Source organism: Corvus moneduloides, chromosome 8 (assembly GCF_009650955.1).
Source record: "Corvus moneduloides isolate bCorMon1 chromosome 8, bCorMon1.pri, whole genome shotgun sequence".
NCBI lineage: Eukaryota > Metazoa > Chordata > Aves > Passeriformes > Corvidae > Corvus > Corvus moneduloides.
Window position 1 is genome coordinate 33,768,590 of NC_045483.1, and position 25,523 is coordinate 33,794,112.

The window sequence follows — 25,523 nt, forward strand, 5'->3', positions numbered from 1 at the left end:
CAGATGCATTTACGTGTTTTAAGGCACACAGATGCACCCACTGTGCTCACAGAAACACCACATAACTCTTGCTAACCCAGATGTCCATTATAATGATGGCCACAACCTTTGTCTTGGGATGAAGAGGGATGCTCAAGGACATGGGTGCACTTAGGACAGATGGTCCGTAGCTGACTTGTTGGGGTTTGGCTACTAAACTCAGGCACTGATTTTGGCTTTATTGTAGCTGGTGAAGAGGCTAACCCAGCCATCAGGGGGCCTTCCGAGACAGCTGAGGTGGAGTCGTTTTGTGTCCAGTGTGGATTCATGTCACCAGTCACCCAAAAGCTAAGTTGGGGGCTGGGATCCAGAGATGGGAGGATAGCAGGTTGGAAATTCCCAGGAGAGATTTAAAAATTAGCATAGGGGAAAGGGAGGCCCTCTAAGGGGCCTCTTAAGACAGCTGAAAGGAGTGGCTCTACTTGTGATCACGACCATAGGGTGTGCAGGACAGAGCAGTTCCAGTCTGTGTTGTGTTGTCTAGTGTGTCTTCTGTGTCTTTGTTATCCCTTGGATCAGATCTCGGAGGCCTTTTCCCCTCAGGGGGCTTATTGCAAGTGTCAGCCATCATTTCCAGGTGCTCAAACATTCACTCTTCTCAGCACGATGCCGATCTCGTTTGTTCTTTTACGGTGGGCTTGGCTGTGTCTTGGCATCACAAATCAGAAGTACCGAGTCAGATCTCTTTTGAGGCCTTGTTCCCGGCTGTACTGCCATCCATCCTTTCCAGCTGTGAGCTGTAATGTCCTGGGGCTTGTAAGATTGTCAGGATATGGGAGCATTCTGAATGTGGCACTGTCTCACAGCCACCTTGATCATTGTGACTGACAGCTCTTAGAACAGGTCACTGTTACAGTCTTTTCTTCTGCTCCTTAGAGGCTCCTCTGTCCATGGTTGCCATACCATTGGTCATCTCTTTTGGCATCGTGTCAATCCTTGCTGTTGTTCTTCTTGCTGAGAGCTTTTTAAATCATCCTTGTGTCACACTGTAGCCTAATGTGGTGTTTGTGTTTGTGTTGGGAACTGCTCTGTCCTGTGGAGTAGAGCGGGGGTCGGTGGAGTGGAAAGACTTTACAGGTAATGTTTTGCTTTGCTCAGCTGCCCGAGCCGCACCTCGGGCGGAGCAACCGTGGCTGCTCCATGCAGGGTTGCGTGGAGAGGCAGGAGCGGCACAGCAGCGTCTCAGTTTGTAGTCATTTGTCTCAGTGCACGCTGTTGTGGGATCCTAGGCAGTTTGCTTTGGGAAATGAGAACTTGGGAAAGGTTACGCTTTCCCTGTGTGTCTGGGGGACTTTGACAAATAATTCTTCTGTGGAGGAATGGGATGTAAACCCCATACGAACAGAGGAGGCCAGAGGAACATGGCAATGAGGTGGGTCAGCACCTGATGTCTGAGCAGGGGTGTGACTTTTGGCTCTACATTTACTTCACTGGAGTGCTGGCCTGGATTTGGGAGGAGCCAAGTAGCCTGGAGCAGTGAGGTTTTTCCTGTCAGAAATCCATGCTGGGGATGTTTTCCCTGGCTGTCCCAAGGGGAAGGAACAGCTCTGGAGTTTTTGCAGCCACAGGCTGGGGATGCATCCCCTGAAAACCAGTTCAGGATCGTTCATCTGACTCTGTCCCTGACCTGTGGCTTCCAGGGAGCCTTCTGGTCTTCTGGATATTCCCAGGAGAGGATATTTCACCACCTGACTTTTAAGCCAGGAATTCCAAACCCAGTAAGTCGGTCACATTCTATGGGAGCTGCCCCAATGGTGGGATGGCAGAGGGCACACCCCACGCTGCTGTTTGGGACATTCCCGACTGGAACGGGAGCCAGCTGGGCATTTTGGAGCGCTGAGGCCACCAGGGCAGCCTTGAGTGGCATTCCCAGGCAATGCTGAGGCATCCCATGCCTGTGGCACGTGGCAACACATGCCTGATGTGGAGCAGAGAGAGGAAGGGAGAAATTCTGAGTTGATGGGAGGAATGGAATTGGGCTTTCCAGAATGGAATTGGTATAGGTGCTGATGGGATCATGGAATCATGGGGTGGCTTGGAAGGGACACAAAGACCCTCTGGGCTCTGTTATCCCATCCCGTGGCAAAGAACACATCCAAAACTGCCTCCTCACCCTCATGGAATGGCAGTGGGTGTTGGGAGCTCTGGCAGGAGCACCTGGTGTGGTGTGTCTGGTGGGGCTGGAGGGCAGGAAGCAATGCCCTTGGCTGTAGCAGAGCACATTCCTACCAGGATGACTGACAGAACTCACAACTGTGAGAGACATGCTCTAACATGCAGGGTATATTGACTGAGGGTTGGGGTAGGAAGGGTGCTCATATATGCCACCATGGCCTGAAAGAATCCCTCCCTGACCTTGTGAAGTAAAAGTAACCTGAGCAAGCACAGTGTGTCTCAACGGTGTGAAAGACTTCTTTTGTTACTTACTGCTCAGGTGTCAGGACTGCAGATTTTTACCACTGCTCAGCTGCAGTGAATCCCAGTGGTGGCAGTCAGTGATACATCCCTGTTCCCCCTTCAAGCACCTGAATTTGCAATCGTGGCATCTGAGCTTTGACCAAGCAGGCAGAAAGGACTGTCAGTCTGAATCAGCAGCTGATCAAACATCCTTTCATCTATCTCTTTCACTAAGTTTTCCTTGCCCAGACGGTCTCCTTGTTGCTCTTCCTCCAGAGAGGTGGTACCATTTCATCAGTAAAATCAGACCAGCTCTCCAGACAAGCCACAGACTTTGGCCTCAGGGTAAGAGGCACTGATCCTTTCAAGATTTTTCTCTGTTGTAAGTGTCGTGGCAGTTCCTGTCACCTTTGCGTTGTCTGGCTTATGTGTAGGTTTTGCTCTTCCCCTCTCTACCACCAGATAGCTCTGTTCTCTCTTTCTTCAGACAGAAGTAACTGTCTTAACAGTGGGGAAAAGGTAGATGCCCATTTAGCATTTGCAAAATAAAAAAAAAAAATTTGGAGGTTTTATATGAAAATGGAAGATTGAATGGGAAGAGACAGAAGAAGGGGAGAGCAAACAGGCAGTGGCTTTTCTTCTGGTTTTTGATAGCTCTTCCAGATCCATATGAACACGGACATTGGAAAGTGCCAGTGTCCCTTTATTTCTGTTCTGGTAAAAAGGGTGCATTCAATATCCATCCAAGATGGGAAAAATGGAGGAAAATAGGACATTGGTGCCATGGGGTCAGTGACAGCTGGTCACAGTAAGCTTGATGCTTTGGATCTAAGAATTTTATTGTACATTTACTGCAAGTTATGGGATCTCAGAGGTGATCCACTGTACTTGGGACTGTCAGATCAGTTCAGAGATGGCTTTGCAGGTCGGTGTGCCTGAGTGCAGGAGTGCCAGCAGCGTGGTGCTGTCCTCACTGTAACACAGCCCTTGCCTCCAGGGACTCTGGAAGCTTTTCTGTTGAGCTTTCACAGTTCTGGTGGAATCACAGACTCAAAGCCCTGCCTTAAGCTGTCTGGGCACTCTGCTGCTGAACCCACTCACGGATCAGCTGGTGAGCAATGGCCTGTTTGGGAGGGAACCAGGGTAAAAAACTACCATCGTCTTGCTTTGAAGATCTGGGCTCTCTCTTGAGACCCTCCACAATTTCTTCCAGGCCAAACCAACGGGCTTCCTCCAGTTCCAGGGTGTCCATACTGATCTGAAAGGAATTCAGAGAGCACCAGTTCCTTAAATCTGCTGTAAATGTGGGCAGTGGTACCTTGTCCATTCTTGCTTCCATGGAGACCCTATGCTGGAATGCCCAGAGCACTACATCCATGCTTGAATTAAACACTGATGCCAATCCAGTGAAGGATATTACTGTGCACCAGAACTTGTTGTGCTGGCTTCCTTAGGGAAGCCACAAACCAACCCTGCTCCATCATGGCAAAGTACCAGTGGCTGAGCACAGTAGTTAACGTGGCAGAATCTGCATGTTCTATGGCAAATGTGTGAGGGAACCTCCTCTGCTAAGTTCAGAGATAAAAATACAGGGGTGTTGGGCTCTGGGCTTGTATATGTAGTGACCTGAGTGAAATCTGGCACCTTGCATCAGAAGATGATAGGATTGTTTCGAAGTTTGTTCTGCACTTGCAGAAAAAGCCAGCGGAAAACTGCATTTAAGGAGGGTCTGGTGCTCTCCCAACTAAATTCTGCGGACTGAAGGAGATTTCGCCGCCCGGGGCAGGCAGTGCAATGCCTCAGGGAGCCCGAGCCGCTCACCTCAGTCCGCTGCGCTCCCACCAGGGCGTGGCAGGCGATCATTAAGCAGCTGCTGGGGAAGGGCCAGTGCTGGGAAGCCGAGTAGCGGAGCGACTCCACCTCCAGCCCCACCTCTTCGGCCACCTCTCGCCGCACTGTCTCCTCCACGTTCTCACCTAGAACCAACCCGAGTCAGGCAAGGACAGGCACGCTCATTGCCGCTGCGGGGGCTCCAGCCGTGCTGACCTGGAAGCACTTGTGGGCGGCATGCTCCATTAAATTCGGCAGCCTCCGATAAACACAGGCACCAGAGACATTTTTGGCCCCATCCTATATACAGATGGTGGACAAAACAATTCTAAGCCGTTTTCCCTCCTGTAACAAGAGGTCTGTAGGTTTTTTTCCTAAGCCAGACGGCATGAGCCACGGAATGGATTTAAAAAGGATCAGGGGTTATACCCTGGTGAGTTTAAAGCTTATGTTTACTATCAGGGACTAGAACAACTGCTAGACACCTATAATAACCATTCCCTTCAGGCACATAACAGCTACTTTGAATTCTGTGTGCACAGAAACACTGATTTATTTAGATCTAATGTTTTTCCCGGCTATCCCAGAATCACAGACTGGTTTGGGTTCAAAGGGACTTCAAGGATCATTTAGTTCCAGCCCCCTGCCATCAGCATGGACACCTTCTGCTAGACCAGGTTAGTCCAAGGCTTACCCAGCTTGGCCTTGAACACTTCCAGGGATGGGGGCACATGGGGATGGGGACACACATCACCTGTGTGTCCATCCTTCTCTGTGAATGTGGATTTGGCTGATGTCCCCACACCCTGCATGGCCAAGGCCACTGTGCTGGATCAGAACTCACTTACCCATGTCACAGAAGCCTGACAGAGCCGTGAACATCCCTTGGGGAAACGAGGGCTGTCGGGCGAGGAGGCACCGGCTCCCGTCGGACACCAGGGTGATGACCACTGGAGACATCTGGCACGTGCACCACAGAGCAAAAGAAGAAGTTCAGGCAAAACAAGTTAAGTGCAAATTTTTGCTTTTCCTGGCTGGTCGAGGGTCACTGGCTGACCACTAAAGACAAAGGACCCAGCTGCACACAAATCCCTTTCCCTGCTTCCCCTCGGGGTGACCCAGCAGCGTTGCTACAGAGCCCTGTGTCCCTCACCTGTGCTCACCTGTGGGTAGTAAGTGACTCCACTGGCGTGGCAGACACGCTTGCTGCCAGCTGGGTTCTTCTGAGTGGGCTGCCCAGTTTTGCTGCAGTACTGGTGGGAATCATGCCACTGGAGAAGGGACTGGGCCTGCCAACACAGAGGAACACAAACCTTATTCATACCTAGAGGGAAGGAATAATTCAGAGCAGTCTCCCTGAATAATGCTTTGCATGCAGTCATGGGGATAAACTCTGATTATCTTTGGAAGCCTCAGAAAGGTCAGTGAAGTATGGGCAGTGCTTTGAAAAGTGGCAGATTCTGCAATCCATGTTTCCTGCTTCTAAATCTGAGTACGTTTGGGGGAGGTGGGCAAGAGCTGTTGTTTATTGGGACATAATGGGAGTTGTAATGGACTATTATAAAGAGTCTCCAGCCCTGAATATCTTCTTGAAAAATAGCCCAAGCATCACAAACATTATAGAGCAGGAAAGGAAACATGGGCTATTTCTCCCTACAGGTGAGGACAGCTGATTTTCACACACAGGCCTTTTCTTAGGCCTTCCAAACACAGGACATCTGCAGAGTACCAGCTTGTGAGTGAGAGAAGATGTGTAAGTTTGTTTGTGACATCCAGTTTGCCTGATAGTTGTTGAGCTGAGGACAAACTGGGATTGCTGCTAAGGTCAGCACATTTCACTCTGAACATGCAGCAGCCTGATGCCAAATGGCATAAATTACTGCAGTCACTTTGAAGTTACTTGTCTGTTCCTCTTGCATCTTTCTTTTGGGACCACAACTCTGGGAAAACTGGTGTAATTTATAGTGTATCTGTACCTAGGTTCCTGAAAGTGTACAGCAGGTACTTCTACAATATTAGATCATAAAACAACATGGGAGACAAGGAGAAGGGTCAATGTAAGAAATCACAGCTTCTTAAAGTAAAAAGCCCTGTCCAATACCGAAGCCAGCAAAGGAGAATCCTTCCCATCCACTACAAAGAGAGCCTTTCGTAGGTCAGTGAACGATCCCTGGAGTTCTGACTCAATGGCTGACTTATCCAAGGCTCCTGTAAAAAAAAAAAAAAAAAAAAATTGATCTCAGAAATTTCAGCTATTATTGCTATTATTCCAATTTTATGCCTTTTGTTGTTCCAGTGTACAACTTCTAGGACTTCCCATGGAAGTGAACCACACCAGGGGTAGCATTCCCAGATGTCAGTGGCCTGCCCCCAGCCCACCTTTACTGCCACACACAGCCCAGGAGCAGCAGTGCAGCCCGTGGCTGCGACCTGCCGCGCTCATCGCAGCTCCTACAGAGACTCAGCCCAGCCCTCCCTGGCAGGACAGGTTCTCCCCAGGACCAGGGATGCTGCCTTGGCAGCACCTCCATCTCAGTGCACCAAACTGGTGCTGGCATGGACGGAAGAGGAGTCATCCCAACCTAAATCCAGCGCGAAGTGCGGTCTGTGCTCGTCCGAACAACCGATAAGCACCGACTTCTCTAGCCACTGTTCAGCCTCTGGGAGCTTCTCCAGAATCTGTTTCATCTCTAAACAGCAGGGAAAGGGCAAGAGAAAGCTGTGATGGAAGCAAATCCAGGTAACTGTGATTGTCAAGGCTGGATTGTCAAGGCACAGACAATCTTAGCTCAAGGCAGAATGCCCATGTGTGAAAGGGGACCAGACAAGTGATCCCGCCCAGATAGAAACCTAAATTCTGGCTTTCCTCCTAAGCTGTAGGAAGTTTAGACGATGTCAGGCTAAAGGTCCAAATGTTGTAATGCTTGGGGAGCAGCTGTCCATTGGTTTTGTCCTGCACCAGCCAATACCTTTCTCTCAAAGAAAACTTTTCCTACATTACACCAAAAAAAAACTTTGTCAGTAAGGCCTTACTTGTTTTCCTGCCAGCCCTCTCTCTTCAAAAGGTACAGTCCCAAATATTTAAACCTGATCGCCTCAGAACAGATTGGGTTGATATGTGTGTCTCTCATTTCATCTCTCATTCCAGGTGTTTCTTTCTGGATGCACTGACTTCTTTCTTACCTGCTGCACTGAGCTGTGGCACCAAATATTTCTTCCCAACTTTCTGCAGGAAGGGGGAGAGATTGTGAAAGAGGTAGAAAGCTCCTGAGGCCTGGGCTTGCCTGCAAAGGCTGTCATCTTCCTTTAACTGATTTAAGTATCTGCAGTGAGAAAATGATTGGGAAGATGAATTGAAGATTGTGTTGAGATTACTGCTTATTTGGAGGCATTTATTTTGCACAGAGCAGGGGGGCTGAATGGGCAGATCAGATTTAAGGCATTCCACATGCTTTGAGAGTTTTGACAGCTGAGTCGCTCTTTGGTGGGCTGCAGCCTCTAGTGAAGTTTGTGTGGCAGAAAATACTGCAGTTCTTACCTACCACGTGAGTACCCTCAAGTTTCGAGATGCAAGAAGATCAGTAACCCAGTCTCTCAATCCAAAAGGTCTTCTGTAAAGGCTGCAGAAAACCTTGATCTTCCCTTTAGTCCCCTCCCAACTCAGAATATTCTGTGAATTTGGATGGCTCCAAATGCTGTTTGGCCAAATTGCTGAGCACTTCTGATGTTGAATCTGGTTCCCATCAGGCTATGTGCATTGTGTTTTACCTGTCACACTGATGTGAGGGGTAAAAACCACGTCTTAGGGTACAGCCTGCTGGAGCTGCATTAGGAAAAAAAAAATCATAGGAAAAGGGTGTCAGCATGTGCTCCTTTCAGACTGTTTGAAGCAGTATTTAAAGTGAGGAGAGCAGCATCACTTCAAGTCTGCCTGGAGCCCTCGAGCCAGGACAGGCAATCATTACCAGAGCTGCAGCCTGAGAGAACCAGTCACTACCAGCGGTGAAGGGAGCTGTTACCATTTACAGAGCTCACTGTGTGCATTACTGTGTGATGGCTGGACTGTTAAAAGAGTAACCCCCCCCAGGTTAGAGTTAGGTAGGGCTGCTCGTGCCGAGCTCTGGCCTCTCAGGACTCACGAATCAGATGAGAACTTACCTCATTTTTCTCACATAGGTGGAGTGTAACCTGCAGACAAGGGAGGAAACTCTCCTGTGCAGCGCTTGGTAAACCACAGCCATAACCAACACCCACAGCTGGTGTCCCTGCCTGAAAAAAAAGGGCATAAAATGTAATGCAGCAGCCCTGCAAGGTTAAGTTTGATTTAAAAGGTGCAATAACCAGGTAAATCTCCCTCTCAGAGTCTGCAGAATCTGCTTTCTAAAATGATCACTTCAGTCACACTTCAAACCCCATTTCAGGCCATTTTAAGATTGCTTAAAGGCACCTCCGTTTGTTTCCATCTCTGAGTGTACACAGGTCTTACAGAATTTGCTTCTAAGACTTGATTAAACCTTCCTGTCCCAAATCCCTGTGTCCGCGGGAAAAGGGCACAGAAGGTGGCTGCTCTCTTGTTGGTTTCCTGCACAGTTGTAATGGCCTCGATCCAACCACACATCCTACTGCAGCACACAGTGGATCTGTGGGAAAGGCACTGATGCCAGGAGAGAGTGAAAGACAAAAGATCAGCTGTGGAAGAGAATTCCCTGAGTTAGACAGGAGACAGCAGTCGCAGCCGAATGGGATCATCTCCAGCTATGAATGCTTTTTGTGTCAAAGAATCTCACCACGTTCTCAGCCCAGGCCATGTCAGACTGCAGCTTGACCTTGGCTTCAGGATGTCAGGAAACAGCCACATTCACCCGAGACAAAAATTAACTGTGGTCCACAGTCCTCGATGATCACTTAGAACATTCCACTTTGCAGCCACAGAACTCGAAGCCCTTTACGGAGGAAGTCACGTTCGCTTGGTTACAGACACATAAGCAGTGCCAGGAAGAGTCTCAGAGTTCTTCCTTCAGCAAAGTCTGTGATGGGAGCCTGAGAGGTGCCTCAGCAGAGGCTCCTATTTGCACGTGGAAACTCTGCCTTGTGGCTTTGGACATCCGTGGCCCAGATCCCCTTTCCCACCGTCTCAGCTGACTGGGACGGTCCCTCGGGGACACAGGGGAGCCAAGCCTGTTGGGGAAGCCACGGGGAGCAGTGGGAGCTCGGCATGCTGGTGCAGACACGTGTGGGGAGGGCGGCTGCCACACAGACCGTGTCAAGAGGGTTTCGTGGTGTGACACCCGTGTGGCGGTCCCTCCTCCACAGCCCGGCGTGCCAAACTCCCCGGCGCTGCACCCGGGAGCGCCGCGCTTTGCTCTGGAATGAGCAGCAGGATGTCACAGGGAGGAGCTTCTGCCCAGAACTACGAGTGTGCGGGCCTTTGACCCCTTCCTCCCTAGGAACCACCGTGCCGGGCTCTGGCTGGGACCACCCACAGCTCGGAGCTGGCGACAGCAAAGGCTCCACCTGGAGAGGCCGTCCCGACCTTCCGTGAACTCCACGCAGGCTGTGCAGCCCGCAGGAGGGCTCCAGGCTGCCATTCCCCGTGGATTTTCCCCACTTACTGCGCCGTGTGCCGTCTCCAGCGGCAGGGACCGGCTCCGGATCCCGGTGACCTCCGGCAGCAGCGCAGCCACTCTGCTGGCTCTGAGTCACTGCCCGCACTGGGAGCGCTGGGAGCTGTAGTTCTGCCCAGGCTGCTGGCACGCAGCTCCCGGCTTGGATTCACTTCTGGAGATTGTTCCTGCTCGTTTCTTTCTCTCTTTTCCCCTCTTTCTTTCCTTCCTTTTTTTCTTCTTCCTTTCCTTCCTTCTAGCTTCTCTGGGGTTTGTCTCCACAGCATGGGAGCGCTGTTTAAAGTTAAGGACCATTCGTCCTCGAAGAGGAAAAGATGCCAGAAGCTCTATCTATCCAAAGGCTGGAGCCGCTCAGTATCCCAGCACCCAAATACCCGCGGCTGGATTTGCCAGCGAATAGCTCTGATCAGAGCGCACCCTGTGCCAAGGCACGTCAGAATAATGAAAAATCATTTTCATTCCTTTTTAAGCGAACAAACAGATTCCTCTCGAGTACTGAAAACATTATTCTGGGTTGGAGCCCACCTGACTATATTTAGCACAAAGACAATTTTATAAACATACGAAAAGTAAATGTTTTCAGGGCGGCCTGTTGCTTTTTGGTGATGAATTGAGCCGTTCTAATCGAGAACTCACGTCATGTAATTTGAGAGCGTAGCTTGTAAAAATAATAAACAGAATATCCAGGGAAATAGTACTCTTGTTACCAGAGTTACTTACAAGTTTAGGTTTAATTGTGCTTGACTGCTATTTTTATGCTTCCTGAAGCAGAGCAAGCCCAGTCTTTATCAATCCACCAGGCTAATTGGATTAATGGACAAAACACATCTTCCCTTAATAAGATAAAGGATTGAAATATAATCTCTAAGGGAAGTATCCACCCTGCTGTTAAAACAAACTAACAGATTTATTGACCCTACCTGCCCCCAGATATGGATCTTGCAAGAAGAGCTGGCTTTAGACGGAAGCAGCCGGAGGAGATACTTCGGGCATCAAATCTCGGGACAGCCTCTCCAGCTCGTTCTGCCCACAGCAGCCAGGTGGTTGGTAAGGGAGGATTAAAAGCCAGAGCACCACACTGCAGTGTAGACACCCCTCTGAAGGCAGGGCAGTGCTCTGGCCTCTTGTTGTTACATGCAGCTGAAAACCCTCATGGATTGGATTAGCCCAATCATGGCCACCTGGCCTGTGTGCCACGGGAAGATGGAGAAAATGAGATGAGAGCCTGCACTTGTGCTGCTGTCTGAGCCATGGGAAGCCAGGCAGTCTGTGAGAGATTCCTTGTGCCTTCTCCGAGGGGTCACACGTTAACTGCCCTGTTAAATGTTTCTGCAGCATGTAAGCAAGGGGGATGCTTTTGAAACAGACGCTTTCTTGTCACTTACTCAATTATTTAATTCAAGAACCACAAATACCAGCTGTTGGTTTGGCACCTGAGTTGTTTCTTCGTAAGTATTTTTGGGCTCCGAGTTGAGCGAGCTGCATCTGTGAACTGTTTATTTTAGTCCCTTGCAGCCATTGTACCCCATCCTGGGAGCAATCCTGGGAGTGAACTGAGAGCCTGGACATACAAAGGTGTCTCTGACAGCTTTCTGTATCTTAATAATTTGAGCTTTGGCAGGGCCGCAGAGGAATTGAATCCCAGAAACTCTCCTGATGCAGTAAGAGCAAGGCAAAGAGGACACAAGCAGTAAGAACAAATACTTGTCATCTCTTACATGGACAAGATTAAGGTAAATCTTTGGTCCTGTGTTGCTAAAATTATTATTTTTTTTAATCTGGGCTTGTAAAATACTCATACTGAAATTAAGAGTCAGTAAAAGATTTTTCCAAGCCATAAAAGTGGCTGGAAAATGTAAATCTAGGCTAATAATGGTTATAGTGCTGATCTTGCTGCTTCTTTTCTGTTTTGTGTCCTTCTAGATGCCCCCAATAAGCAGAAATGAGCATTAGAATTGCTAGCAGCTGGCCCTTGTAAGACTGTTAATGGCCTTAAATACATGAAACCAGCAAATTCACATTGACAACCTGTGGTCAAGCCACACAAAACTTCTTGGAAGGAAAAAAAAAATTCCTTTTTTTAGGACAAGCCTGGGGAAAGACAAACCGCCTCTTTAAAGAGAAAGCTAATGAGTAGCCTTCCCTCTATCATTAAACTTTAGATGCAAACTAACCAAATCTGGCTTTTCTCCAAAGTTAGAATCATGAGTATTATGTATATGATGGACTCCTACAGTTTCTCACACTGAGGGTGGGGACCTTGAAGTAAAGAAACTGCCTAATTTGTTCTGCTGATTCCATCCTGGACAGGTGTAGGGGGGAGACACTGTGACTTGTGAGAGGAAAAGGTTCCAAGAGGACAGTGAGCACGACCAAGGACTTGGCCACTGCAAGGAACTAGGTAGGCTCTGACTGCAGCCTGCGTGAGGGATGGGTACGGGGTGCCTCACCCCACCCATGAGCCTCATTAATCAAATCTAACGAGCTGGAGCCTTCAGCCCCATGCTGATCAGCTTGCTGGTGTTCCCCACTGCCTGCCTTACTTCCTAAGGATATCTGGTAGTGCAAAAGAGGATGAGAAAGCAGCAGATCTTGCTTGAAAAAATCTGAATGTGCTTCTACAGCGTGTGGGGTTTTGTCAAATCTCCAGAAGCTGCTGTTAAACCTCTGGCTAGATGTTATGGACTCTTTGGATAACGGGGCTTTAACTGGATGCCTCAGCTAGAAGCTTGGATATCACTCTAGTATTTCCTGCTAGTTGTAGGAGTTGTATTTCTGTTGGAAGGCGACCAAAATGAGAGGAAAGGAAGGCTTATTTTTTTGACGGATAGTTCCACTAAAAGCTGGCCTTCTTCCTGCTCTGGCGCAGCAGCACTCGCAGTGCTGGCCGTGCTGCCAGCTGTGGGGACACATCTGCGTCCACAGCTGGACAAGAAATGACTACATTCACCTCACGTCATTGTTTGTTTCTCCTGTGAGACACTTTCCATCTCAGCAGCCCCCCAAAATGGGACAGAACACCCGCAGCTCGCTCTTCTCCAGGCACTGCTGGGTGAGTGGGAGCTGAGGTGAGGGTCTGGGTACAGGGAGAAATCTCAGCTGTGGGTCACGCTGCAGCCCGCAGTCCCCCCTTCTGACCGAGGTGGTTTTAAGGCAGTTCAGTCACCCTGCTGAAGAATGTGTTAGAGGGGGATTTTGCCCCCTGTGGTGCCTTTGCCCAGCTGTTTTTGTTGTGAAAGATTTCCAGCTGGCAGTGACCAAAAATGTGTGCCTTTAAAGGGCACCTTTGAAGGCTGGTTATGCTAGTGAGGAGGTGATCCTTTACCTGAAACCCACATCTAGAGAGAAAGGAAAAAATGCTTAGGAATGTCCCTGATTCCAACTTAATTGCTGGAATGGACAAATAACCGCTTTATTTATGAAATCCTAGAAAACAATGAGCAGTCAGCACCAATCTCTCAGAGCAAGACTCATCCAAGCAGTGTTTTAATGTCTTTAATAGTTGGGTGGGCCAGAGAGGGGTGAGAGCTGATAATGGTTGGTGATACAGCCTTTGCTACTGCCTTGGAAGCTGCTTTTGGGACCAGCCAGGTTTAGATGGAAGCCCTGGAAGAGGGGGGGAGGCTGCTTCAGCAGCTGCACTTGACGAAGGCACCATCAGTGTGGAAATGTCTTCACCTGGGCTGGTAGGACAAGGTGAGTGGGGGAGTGTCAGCTGGGGGAGCGATCCTGATCCCTCCCCATCCCCTCCTGGGTGTGGAACCTTGGCTGCCCTGCGGGGCCCCAGCCTGGGCTCTGCCAGGGGAAACAGACGCTGCTGGAGGTGGGAGTTAGAATCACAGAATATCCAGAGTTGGAAGGGACTCACCAGATCACCAACTCCAACCCCTGGCCCTGCCTGGGACACCCCAACAATCCCATCCTGTGCCTGAGAGCGCTGAGAATGGTGTAGCAGGGACCTTCCTAGGCTGGGCTTGAGAATCTCAGAGGTGTTTTCCAGTGATGTCTGTGTAACTTGGGTCAAAGCAACAAAGTGGTTATACAGCTTGGGTTATAAGATATCTATATAACCTTAATATCAATATAACCTAAACCATGACTTTTTGTCTATATAACCTGAAGCATAGCCTTCTATACTTATATAACCTGAATCATAGCTTTTACTTATGTAGCCTGAATCATAACTTCTATACCTGTATAACCTGATGCTTATATGACCTGAATCATAACTTCTGATACCCATATAACCTGATATGAATAACTTTTTATACAAGGACTAGTATATAGTTAACTAGTTGCTTATATGCAGAATAGAGAAAAAGAAAACAAAACAAAACAAACTTACCAGGTGTATAGTTTTAGAGCTAGATAAGTGTAGTACTAGTGAGAAATTGGTAAGCCAAAGCCAATTAGCCACAAAACAAAGAATTTAGGCCGGTTAAGACCAGATGGCCCGAAGAGCACCGTGACTGCGCATGCCCCGAAGACAAAGCTGAAAAGTTCAAGTGCAAAGAAGACTTTGGAATCCTTCATCAAAGACTCCCAAAGACCCCCGAACTGGGGAAGTGCATGAGCAGTGCAAAGAATTATCTAATAACCATGGGCTCATGCTATGTAAATTAGTTCTGGCGCATACGTGACGATGCTGTAACGACAGAGCAAGATTAAGCAAAATTTACTGTATAAATACACCACTACACTTGACAAAGGCGGATGAGTTAGGAGGAAAAAATCCCCCTCACCACCAGCGCTGCAATAAACAAATACCTGCTCTACAGGCATCGGTCTGCGAGGATTTATGTCCAGCCTATTTTTCGGGCATCACCAGCCTAACTAATTCGGCGATGCTGGGCCCAGGTGCGGGGCCGGCAGGGCTGCAGGGCGGCGTCCCGGCGTTTTAGGCCTTTTCCGGCACCTGTTACTCCAGCAGCAGCGCTGTGGCTCGGTGCTGCTCGGGGCTGCTCCCGCTGGCTCCCGGCCGGTGCCGGTCCGAGCGCGGAGCCCGCGGCTGCGGAGGGCCCGGGGCACCCACGTGGAGCCGCGGCGGCCGCGCATGCGCGGAGCGGCGGCCGCCGCTGTGACCGGGCTCACGTAGCGCGCGGGCCGCGCCGCCCCGCGGGGCGTGGCCTGAGGGGGCGGGGCCAGGCCGGCCATAAGAGGCGGCGGGGCCGGCGGCGCTCAGTCGCTGGAGCCCCCGGGCCGAGCGCGGAGCTCCGGTGCTGCTCCCGCCCCGCCGCCCCCGCGCTCAGGTGAGGCCCGGCGGCCCCGCCGCGCGCCGGCCGAGGGGGTGGGCGGGCGGGCGGGTCGGGCTGAAGGGAGCCGCGGGGCCGGGCGGCCGCCGCGAGGGCGGGCTGGGTGGGGGCGATACGTGGCAGCGCTCCGCCGTCCCCCATCCTCCCCGCGGCCAGGGGCCGGTCTCCCGGCGCTCCCGGCCGGTGTTCCCGGCCCTTGCGTAACGGGAGCCGGCAGCCTCCGGAGGGGGGCGGGCGGGCGCCGCCGCGCCGGCTTCCCCGCGGCTGGCAGACTAAACACAGCCGCCGCCTCCTCCTCCTCCTCCTCCTCCTCCTCTGCCTCCTCCCGTTCCCGGCGCTGCAGCTGGGAGTGTCCCCCCGGCTGGGCTCGGTTCCGCTGCCCTCCGGTGTTGCAGGTGGGCTCCCGCCCCGCGGCCCCGCAGCTGGTGCCCCTTGCCCGTGCAGCCGCGGGAGCTGCGAGCGCGTGGCTTCGTGCTGGGAGGGGTGGAAAGTTACTTGGCGTAAGCGCTGGCGGTACGCGCTGAGTGCAGGGATTGCACTGCGAGGAATGGGGCTTGTCTGGGTTTCCCTCTCTGCTGCTTCGGGTTGGACTCAGCCAGCTGCTTTATGTGTAATTTTGCATCTACCTTTGTAGTAAGCGATGCCATTCCGTAGGTATTTTGATAGGATCTAGCTTAACCAGCAGGAGAAACTCCGACCTGGAGCCTTGAGCCTGCTGGTAAATATAATAAAACGGTCACGTGTACTTGGAATAAATCTTCCCGTTTACCTGAAAAGCTGGCTGCTCCCAGAGGAAAGATCCTTCGGATTGCAGACGGAAAGGATTGCCCAGCGTTCAGTTTCACTTCTTTTTTTCTGCTGACTTCAGTAAGAGGAGAATGCTGAGTGCTGAAGTGCTTACCTACTTATAAGTAAAGGTTCAGCGCTCGAGGTTTTAGTGAATGAAAGGAGCCATTTATTTACTTGGCTACAACAAGTAAATAAATGCAGCTTCCCACAGCGCCGGGGGCTGTTGGCTCAGGATGCAGACGGTGCTCTGCCAGGGGCGGAAAGTAAAGGTAATGAGTTCCCGGGTTGTCTGGGAAGCAGGGGCCTGCCTCTGGGGACAGGGATGTTCTCTGTCCTACTGCTCTACACCCACTGCTGCTCTCGGACCATTGCTGGATACATTTTAATGCCTTGGACCAAACTGCCAAGCATCTGATTTGACCCGGAGGACTCTGCACTGCTTCTGAAGTATGTGCTGACACGAGTACTGATTAACTTTCTTTCTCTTTGTGTTCCTTCCCAAGCCAGCTCTCTGACCTGTAGAGATTTAAATGTTGTTCCATAATGAATGGCTTTAAAATCTAGTGTTTAAAGCTGTGGTTTTGGGGCTTGCATGTAAATTGCAAAGTGCCTGGTGCCGTTTGACAAACTGAAATGACAGGTAGTGGGTTATACATACTTTAGAAGGAGTGGGGATAAACAGAGGTTTATAGCAGGAACAGCATGCCTTCATGCTGAGATTGATATAGATATGGAAACCTTTTTTCTTTAAAAGAATATACTCCTTGAAAAAACCCAGCTGATCGTTGGCATTGTCCTGCTTTCTTTATAATCACTCTTGATATCTGAAAACATTCTGTATATCTTTGTAGATGCTCAGCTAATCCTTGAGCAGAAGGATAGCCTCCTGCTTGTTGTGTCTAATAAGATAATTGCTCTATTCCATCCACAGTGTGCTTTGTCTTGGCTTGGGAAGTTAAAACAAGCGGACGCTGAGGGCTGTGTCCATTCAGTTTTAGTCTGGAGGAAATCAAGGGAAGACTTGCTTCAGTTCCCTGAGTACAAATCTCTGTACAAACGCCACTGCTCTGCATTCAGGCATGAATGTTGTCTTCAACTTGGCAGTAAATGACAGCTAGAACGCCCTACTTGACTTTGAAATTGAATCTCATCTCTTATTATGTTATTATTTTTTTTAATATATAAAAGATTATATTATAATTTTGTCATTAAAAGATGCCTAAAGCACACCCTGTTCTTTTGGTGGCAGCATTTATGGAAAATCTTTCTTCTTTCACTGCCTTTAAACAGCCTTTGAACGTGCTAGAGGACTCGGGAACTGGATTCTGGTGCTTCTGTCCTGTGAGACCTTTAAGCAATGATGACTGCTAAATGTTCTTAGTACTTATTTTGGGAAAGTTCTTTCCTTTTCAGTAGTATTTTCAGTCACGTTGTGTCATGAGACTGTAACTTGGGTTGTCCTTGAGACAGGAGAGGTTTAGGGCAGTGAGCAGCTATCACTTCTGGTTCCATCTTTTCCATTTCCCCTCCACTCAGCTTAACTGTTTAAAGGGTTTTATTATTATTATTTTACATACAGTGGGGTCCAGTAGGGATTGTGAGAATGGACCCATCTTTAAATCAAAAGTTGGGGATCTTGCTGATACAATTTTGTCTCTTGGCCCTGCAGTGGACTTCATCTTGAGCAGGCCAGTTACTTCTTACCTAAATAAAGAAGCTGGTTTGGAATTAAGTTAGAGCTGTTCCATGTTGAGTACCCCCTCAGTTTCCATTTTTTATCCTGTTTTCTGGATCTTGGTAAGCACCTGGGAGCTTGGAGAAGGCAGTGAGGAGACTTGTCTAATGAGCATATTCAGTCTTTGGGCACTGATTAGTGGGACCTTGGTTGTGATGAGGTTATATCATATGTCACTCTGCTGTTTGTCTTCACTTGTCTGCTTGCATCTTTCTACTTGTAAAGCAGAGCTGAACTCTTTGGAAGTCCTCAAAAAAACCCCTCTAAGTTGAAATGGTGTTTGTTGTGTGTTCAGAGAATCCTGTGCTTCTCTTGGCAGTGCCATTCCTCTGCTTGCTGCTTTGTTTCCCTTCTCTCTATGTGTTTGTTTGCTCTTTGCTATTCCCCCCCACTCACGTTTTTCTGCTCTGCCATGTTTTGCTGTTTCAGAGCTTAGTGAGTGCACTTTCCCAGGGGAGGCAGGAGCTCCCGTGTTGGAGCTGTCAGCTGGACTCCCACTTCCCTGCGTGGGCAGTGATCCCCTCCTCCCCGAGAGCTCAATTGCCATCTTTGTGGGACACGGCTGAGGAGGAGGGCGAGACTGACAGCAATAATGGAGAGAGGATTTTCATCTTGTTTTACTTCATGTCACCAACAGGAAGAAATTAAAGCCTACTTGTTTGGCAGCCTGTGAGTCCAAGAGCTTTCCAGCGTCTGCATGAACTGAGCTGTGTTTTCTTTGACTGGGAACCTGTGGCTGCTCCTGCCGCAGCAGCTGGAAAGCTCTGCTCCTTAGCAACTGCTGTCAGGGCAGCGAGCGCGGCCTCGGGTCCTGCCCAGCTCGGGTTCCGTCCGGGGGGGGGAGGAATCTTGGGTGGCCGAAAGCTATTACGGGAGTCTGGGACCTTGCAAATGACAGGAAATCTGGGAAAGGAAAATCAAGATGACCCCTGGACGTCATTGAGCTTAAGTTGGGCGAGCTTGGAGGTCCGGTTAGGCTGTGCATGGGCTCGTCCTGTTTCCTTTTGAAATTCTTCCAAGAATGGGAGATCCAGTTTCTAGTGCCTAAGTATGAGAAACTCTGTTTGTACCCCCTTAGAGTTGCCCGTGTTGCATTTTGTGGCTGTTGCTGGTCACTCCTGCTGTGTGCCTGTGGAGATAAGGAGGTGGGAATAGGGTTGCAACAGCCTTTGGAGAAGCCTGGTGTTGGAGCAGGCTGCAAAGGCAGCTGGAGAAGAGGAAAAACAAGATGGAACACTGTCACTGGGAGCACTAGGTGGAGAGGAAGCATTGTTTTCTCCACCTTTTTGGTGATTTTGTTTGTTGGTTTTTCTTCTTGTTTTTAAAAAGTTTAACAGTAAAAAAGGAAACTTTCTGGAGCTTCTCTTGTGGCTCACTGAGGGCAGTAAACAAAGAGCTCAGTGCATTCCCAGTACTGATAGAATTGGCAAATATTTATGGTGTAGTAAAGCTGTTTGTGCTTTGTCACTGATTCACAGATGTATTGGCTCGAGTGCTGAAGGAGCAGGAGGCACTTGGCTTTCTGCAGGGTGAAATAGGAATTGAGTGGTGTTTTCAGTAAGAATGGAGGTGGACATCAGTGGGTTTTTATTAGGTGCGTTTGAAACAGTCTGGTGTAGCTTGTTGGCTGCCTGGGGGGAGGATGAGCCAGGAGGAAGAGGTGAGGAATGCTGCTGTGGACAGCAGGGCTGCTTTAGAGCATTGGTGAGGCTCAAGGGGGGGAAAAGGAGAACTCCAGGCTTCCCTCTCCAAATTCTCACTTTACAACTCGCTTTCTGCCCGTGAATGTGTTGGAATGCATCAGCCCTTCAGTTGTGGTCATGCAGATTTTGGGTGACTTACAAGAGCTGGAGGTTGTGCTGCTTTTCTAGGCTCGTGCGAGTTTCCTGTTGTTCCTGTTGGTGCCAGTGGAACTGTGCTTGTCCTGTCCAGGAGGCAGTCCCCAGATTAAATCCAAACCCCAGAGTAAATCCAACTCCCTTCTGGGGTGCTGGAGGTGGAGAGGAGGGAGCTGCCTCCTGACCCTCAAGTGCAATCTGAGGAGAGATCCTGCACTCTGGAGTCAGGGATATGTTCCCTGTTAATGCCTCCACTTGTGGGTGGGATGGTTTTTATTTGGGTGTAACTTTTGAACTTTCCTGATTATGTTTGTGCCTTCCCTGTGTGAATGCCACACCTGGGTCTATGTTGTTTGCTTGATAAAAGTTATGTTCCTAAACAGGCCAAACCAGTTCATAACTGAGCTTGTTGCTATTTGTCTTTCTTTTTTCTTCATTAGTTGTGCTGTTGGAAGAGTTGTAAACCGATTTCTGGTAGTCCACGCACTGGAGTTCATTTTTTCTGAGCAGATACAGTATGTGGGAGTTCAAGCTTTTGTTTGGGGGGAAAAAGTAAACCTTGTGAATTCCACGACAGCATAATTACTCCTAAAGTATGCGGCAGCCAGGCAATCCTGGGCTGCTGAAGGGATCAGGATCCTGAAAGGCTGAGAGCTTGGCAGCTGGCCCTGCAGAAAGCACTGCCTGTGAGCCTGCCACAACCTGACCCAGGATCCAGGGACAGAGCAGCCTTTTGTGTCAGGTGTGGAGCTTGGCTCCGTGGTGGCAGCAGCTGAGGAGCAGGAGCGTGCACAGAACTCCCTCCCTGGACTGCTCGTGTCGGGTTTTCATTTAGACCTGTTCCACTGGCATCTTTCTGACTGAAAAAAGGAAACTTTTCGCATCGAGTGGATGAACTTGAGAATGGGTATTTTAACTTGGTGCTGCGGGCTTTTTTCAGTGTTTGAGGGTTTTTTTCAGTGCTTTTTGCAAAGCAGCTCTATCTGCAGCATGACTTGGATGCCAAAAAGAAGAGTGCTGGTGAGCACGCTGTCCCTGAGCTGTTCTTTCCTCTCTGGCTGCACGAGGCAGGTATAAAAGTCAGCAGAAGGGACTCAGTCTGTGCGAGCTGCTCAAGCTGTCAGGGTTCTGCTGCCTCAAGCAGCCCCAAGACACAGAGCTGCCTCTTCTGAAGGTGGATTTATCTCTCTGGTGAGCGGGGATTTTTCACCTGTTCTGTGTTTCTCTCCCAGGTGTGTGGTGAGGTGAGAGCTGTTGAGCAATGGCGTTTAAGAAGGTTTGGTGTGCCCTAGCCCTGGGATTTCTGCTGCCTTTCTCTTGTGCCCACACGGACTTCTTCACTTCCATTGGTGAGGCCTGCTTTGGTGTAGCCAAAAGAGTTTCTTGACAGCCCTCAAAACTGATTTTGCAATGATGTGTTAATCATCCAAGGCCTTAATTGGTGCAGAACTAAATGCACTTCCTAGTTCTTACCGTGTTACGGACTTTTCTTTTGGGAGAAGCAGGCTTTAAGTCAGTCCAGGGGCAGTCTAGTGACCCTGGCCAGGCTTTGTAGTCACTATTTATTCTTACAGGTACTGGAATTTAAACAGAATTTTCGTGTTGCCCACATGTGGAAGGAAGAGGTGCAGCTGCCAAGGGCACATGATGGTGCAGTATGCCTGTACTCACCCTTGGGTTCTGGTGGCCTCAGGGTGGGCTCTGTACCCCTTCGTGCTGAACCAGTTCAGCTGCCTGCTTGCAGGAGGTGAAGCAACTATTAGTTAATACCAGGGAGCCCTTGAAGTCATGGATATAATCTTAAAAACAAGAATAAAGCCCTGGATTAGCCTTGTTTATCAAACATGAAGGCTTTGTGTGTTTCTGTAGCTTTCTCTTTATTTGCTTTACATTATGTATGCTCGGATGAAAGATTACTCTGTGGCAAACTACTTCCTTTTCCAAATGAATCCTAAATTAGTTCTATTAATAAATATCCAGTATTACATTAATTTCCATGGCAACAAGCTTGGTCCAGCAGGAGATTTTTCTCCTTCAAAAAAAAAAAAAAATAAAAGGCCTTACTCAGATACTCCTTCAGGGTTATTTAAGTAAACGCAGAAGGACTTTTGGGGATGGAAGAAAGTAGAAAAGAGGAAGAATGCTTTTAATTCTCAGGGTTTTGTGTTTCTCCTTCACTCACCAAACTAATTTTTTTTCTAGGTCATATGACAGACTTAATTAATACAGAAAAAGATCTGGTCGTGTCACTCAAAGATTACATCAAGGCAGAGGAAAGCAAGCTGGAGCAGATCAAAAAGTAAGCAGTTGGTTTCATAATGCTGATGGCTAATAATTGCATCCACCCTTATGCAAAAAGTGCTTCCTAAGGCTGATTAAATTTATGGAATGTTTCCTCTGAGGCAAAGCTTTAAGTAGCAGGTTTTGCTGGGTGTTTGTTGTAAGTTGTTCTCTTTGAGCACTGCTTGGTGTATAAATAAGACCAGAGCCCAGCATGTCAGATTTTATCACAGCTAGAAATAAACATTTTATCGCTGAACAGGATGGTTTCCTTGCTTTCAGACACATGTATAAATCTGTCTTGAGGGTGTTGGAACAGTTCTAGATGGAGGGATGGTTTTTATTTTAGCGTTTGTGTATTACCTTCTGGTGGTCCACCACCCAGGAAGAGAGATACTTCTTTATCGCTGAAAATACAGGGTTGGAATTGCTGACAGGTTTGAAATGTTGTAAGTGTATTCTTTACAGCTACAAATTAACATGGGAGAGTGCCAGTTGGGCATCCAAAAGTGTGTAAACACAGCTCATTGTACAAGTGTTGCAGCTCTGTCTCTACTGTATCAGAGGCACTCCCTGTCAGGTCAGAAGAGTTTAAAAAACTGTCACAGAGCGATTAAAGAACCCGGAAAAACATGCCGGCATTGTTTGTTGGCATCTGAAGGATGCTGGGAGCCGAAAGGCAGTGACAGCTGGTGAATCACCCAAGTGCCGAGGCTGGCTCAGGCCTCCCGGGGGCTTTTGTCAAACAGAAAAACCTGCAGGAAATCCCAGCCCTGTGCGTGTGGGTCGGGCTGCTTCAGCCCCTCCTTAGGGCTGACAGCCCTGCAGTGGGAGGTGCGGGGAGGGTTTGACCTTGTGCAGTGCCAGGGCACCGTTTGAAGTTGGTTTCTTCAGTCTCTGGCTTGCTCTGAGCTGGGGTTGGTCCCCAGCAGCACCTGGAGCCCTGTTTTGGAGGGACCTGCACAGGGGCTGTCAGAGTGTGGGAAAACAATGAGGGACCGAGTGGGAAGAGCCGATGCACCCAGAGGCAGCTCCAGCAGCTGTAAACGCCTCCCTGCCTCAGGGAGAGCCTGCAGGTTCAGTTCAGGCACACCAGATCCTGCGACAAGAGGAACTCAGCTCCGGGACAGAGTTCCCTCCAGGCTACAGATCCTCTATTTGCTTTATTGCTGGGGTTTGGAATTCTCTGTCGGGTGTGGCTCTTTAACATCAATTTACCCTGATTGCAGGGCGTTGCTGCATGGCCTTCATGCTGTAGATCTGCTTCTGCTTTTATTCTTTTTTTTTTTTTTTTGAAAGCTGTGCTTGTTTTGGGGCACGTTGGGGTTGTGAATGACTTGTGGCACTTAGAGAAGTCCGAGCTGGAGCTGCAGCACCAGAATCTGGATCTGGGCTCCTCATTTGGGAGTGTGAGAACTACATGTTTCTTAATCCAAGCTTTCAGCATGGAAAGGAGCTTTGTGGTGAGAGGCAAGGGGCGTGTGTGTCTAAACCTAAAATAATTTGAGACAAGCATTGAACTGCGTTTTTTGTAAGCCTTAGGGGGGAAAAGGGGCGTTTGAAAGATTGAAAGTGCGGGTAAAGCTTTGTTTCTGATTAGTCCTGCATGACAGCCCATAATGGAAGTGCTGGCACAGTGCTTTTGGGGCTTGGAGGAAGGAGTTCCTTCCTACAGAGACTGCAAGAGCAGCACAAGATTTGGGCTGCAGCTGAGGAAGAAGATCTAATAAAAAAAAGGAAGTAGTCCTTTTTGTTCCTTTTAGAAGAGTTCTAAATATAGATAATGTAAAAACTTGCCATTTCTGTTGGATTTTTTATTAATGAAGACATTTGAGTAGCTTGAAATCAGTTCTCTAGCACACCAGCAGACTTCTGTGACACTTCAATGAGTATTTTCATTATAGATGGGCAGAGAAGTTGGATCAGCTGACAGACACTGCCACGAAAGACCCAGAGGGGTTTTTGGGCCACCCTGTGAATGCATTCAAGTTGATGAAACGGCTCAACACAGAGTGGGGCGAGCTGGAGAGCCTGGTCCTCAAGGACATGTCAGATGGTGAGTGTGCCTGCAGCCAAAACCAGCATCACAGGCTCACTGCAGGTCCTTGGATGTTGCCTTCCACACCTCAGGGGTTGAATTAAATCTGCTTTTGAGACTGAGCATTTGTGGAACTAATCTGAATTACTGTAGCAAACACTTAATTGCTGCCTCTTTTCTTCAGCAAGAGTGGAAGCTCTTTAGCAAGGAACAGGACATGAAATAGTTGACTCTGGAAGACGCTTAGCAAAAGGAAGCCAGGATGGTTATATCTGACCTGAGAGACTGTCTCAACAGCTAATTAATACCAGGTGGAGGTTTCTAGTAAGGAATTGCAAGAAAGCAGAGCTTTCAAAAAGACCCAGGATTAGTCTCTGATAAGGATTCAGCACGTTCAGCTTCCCTGTTGCTGTGAGAGGGGCTGAATATGGCAACTGGAAAGGCTCTGCACCTGCCAGCCAGAAATCTGCACCACTGTGTCTTAAGCCCTTCTGAATGAGTGGGGCAAAAAACCAGGTGTTTCTTTTTTGATTTTTCCTTTGCTTTCTTCAAAACAACCCAAACCAAAAGCCAGCTGCGCAGCCTGTGCCATGAGTTCAGTTCAGACTTGTGTGAAGGTGGGTCTTGGCTTTCCCTGCAGTAGGGAGTTTATCCAATGCCCAGGACAGAGGTGACCACGTGTTTCCCTGTCTTTCCCAGGCTTTATCTCCAACATGACAATCCAGAGGCAGTTCTTCCCGAATGATGAGGATCAGACTGGTGCAGCCAAGGCCCTTCTGCGGCTCCAGGACACCTACAACCTGGACACAGACACCCTCTCAAGAGGGAACCTGCCAGGTGAGAGCCATCCATGTTTGTTAGTTCCATTTCCTGAATGTCCTGATTACAAATCATTTGCTCTGCTGCACCTTGTTTAACTGCTCAGCCTGAAGGCAACATTGGGAAGGGGTTTGAGCTGGCTAAAAGTAATGAAAAAGGTGGTTTTTTGGTTGAAATCTGCATCTTCTTCTAGTTGTGGTAAGATAATGTAGTGCCAATAGCTTTTAATAAAAATCAATAACAATAAAATCTTGCCTAGAAGGGGGTTTTTCCTTGCGTTGCACTGGCAGATACCTGGATTTATTGCACAACTTAATGCATGTTAACAAGTTCCTTTGAGTTTAAACTTCAGGGATTGTACAAACTGAGGAGCAGAAGATGGTGCATGCACAGACTTGAGCCTGTGTGGCATTGCCTGAGCTGATCTTCAATAGATTGCTCTGTGCAGGAGGAGACACAACTTCTTTTTTTGTCAGAAAACTTTCTCTGCTGAGTCTTCCTTGTTTCCTCTGCTCAAAAATAGTCCCGTGCCAGCTGGCAGAAAATCAGCTCTGTACAATCCATCTGTGTTTTTGCAAGTGCTCGTTGTGGTCAGATGCCTAATAAAATTAAGGGTAATTGGCTTTATGTGTTATGATGTATAACCTTGCTTTTGGGTTTGGTTCAAGACCTTCTCAAGGACCTACAGATTCCTTCTAATGCAATGAGCAGCTCATTGCTGTTTTCTTCAAACAGCACAGAAATACAAGAAGTTTTGCTGCTCTTGAGGCAATGAGCTGTCCAGACTGTGTGCAGTGAGGTGTAATGGCAGAACCTGGAAGGTCTGGAGTAGAAAAGAGAATAGGCTGGGCTCTGGAGAGCTCCAAAGGGATACTTCCCCAT

The 25,523-nt window shown here is 48.9% G+C and overlaps 2 protein-coding genes across 9 annotated transcripts in view; one reads left to right on the forward strand and one right to left on the reverse strand.

Moving 5' to 3' along the window:
- Nucleotides 1–2,304: 2,304 nt before the first annotated feature.
- Nucleotides 2,305–14,929, reverse strand: NUDT13 (nudix hydrolase 13). 5 transcript variants are annotated; one of them, XM_032116751.1, is made up of 9 exons: nt 14,658–14,929; nt 8,425–8,535; nt 7,450–7,589; nt 6,849–6,956; nt 6,368–6,474; nt 5,430–5,555; nt 5,115–5,226; nt 4,258–4,412; nt 2,305–3,694 (listed from the first exon to the last, which is right to left on the reverse strand). In XM_032116751.1, exons 2-9 carry the CDS (start codon nt 8,505–8,507, stop codon nt 3,500–3,502), a joined length of 1,026 nt encoding a protein of 341 aa, XP_031972642.1. In that variant the 5' UTR covers nt 8,508–8,535; nt 14,658–14,929; the 3' UTR covers nt 2,305–3,499. The 5 variants fall into 5 exon arrangements, with proteins under 5 accessions (XP_031972642.1, XP_031972640.1, XP_031972643.1 ...); XM_032116749.1 differs by lacking the exon at nt 14,658–14,929 and adding an exon at nt 9,879–10,712; XM_032116752.1 differs by lacking the exon at nt 14,658–14,929 and adding an exon at nt 9,129–9,829.
- A 106-nt stretch (nt 14,930–15,035) lies between these two features.
- The window catches only part of P4HA1 (prolyl 4-hydroxylase subunit alpha 1), a 28,738-nt gene continuing 18,250 nt past the window's right edge, over nt 15,036–25,523 (forward strand). For all 4 annotated transcript variants that reach the window (XM_032116465.1, XM_032116467.1, XM_032116464.1 and 1 more), the window contains exons 1-5: nt 15,036–15,139; nt 20,737–20,853; nt 21,707–21,803; nt 23,689–23,840; nt 24,522–24,659. In XM_032116465.1, coding sequence (XP_031972356.1) covers nt 20,766–20,853; nt 21,707–21,803; nt 23,689–23,840; nt 24,522–24,659 — 475 coding nt within the window. In that variant the 5' untranslated portion in view covers nt 15,036–15,139; nt 20,737–20,765. The remainder of the gene's footprint in view (nt 15,140–20,736; nt 20,854–21,706; nt 21,804–23,688; nt 23,841–24,521; nt 24,660–25,523) is intronic.

What these genes read in the sequence shown, in the direction of transcription:
- NUDT13 (XM_032116749.1), bottom strand. Translation starts at nt 10,156, where the DNA reads ATGCTGTGGAGACAAACCCCAGAGAAGCTAGAAGGAAGGAAAGGAAGA. An exon ending in ACCTATGTGAGAAAAATGAG is followed by an intron (nt 7,590 to 8,424) that starts GTAAGTTCTCAT and finishes TTCTCACTGCAG; the next exon opens with ATACTTAAATCAGTTAAAGG. An exon ending in GAGTCACTTACTACCCACAG is followed by an intron (nt 5,227 to 5,429) that starts GTGAGCACAGGT and finishes TGCACGTGCCAG; the next exon opens with ATGTCTCCAGTGGTCATCAC.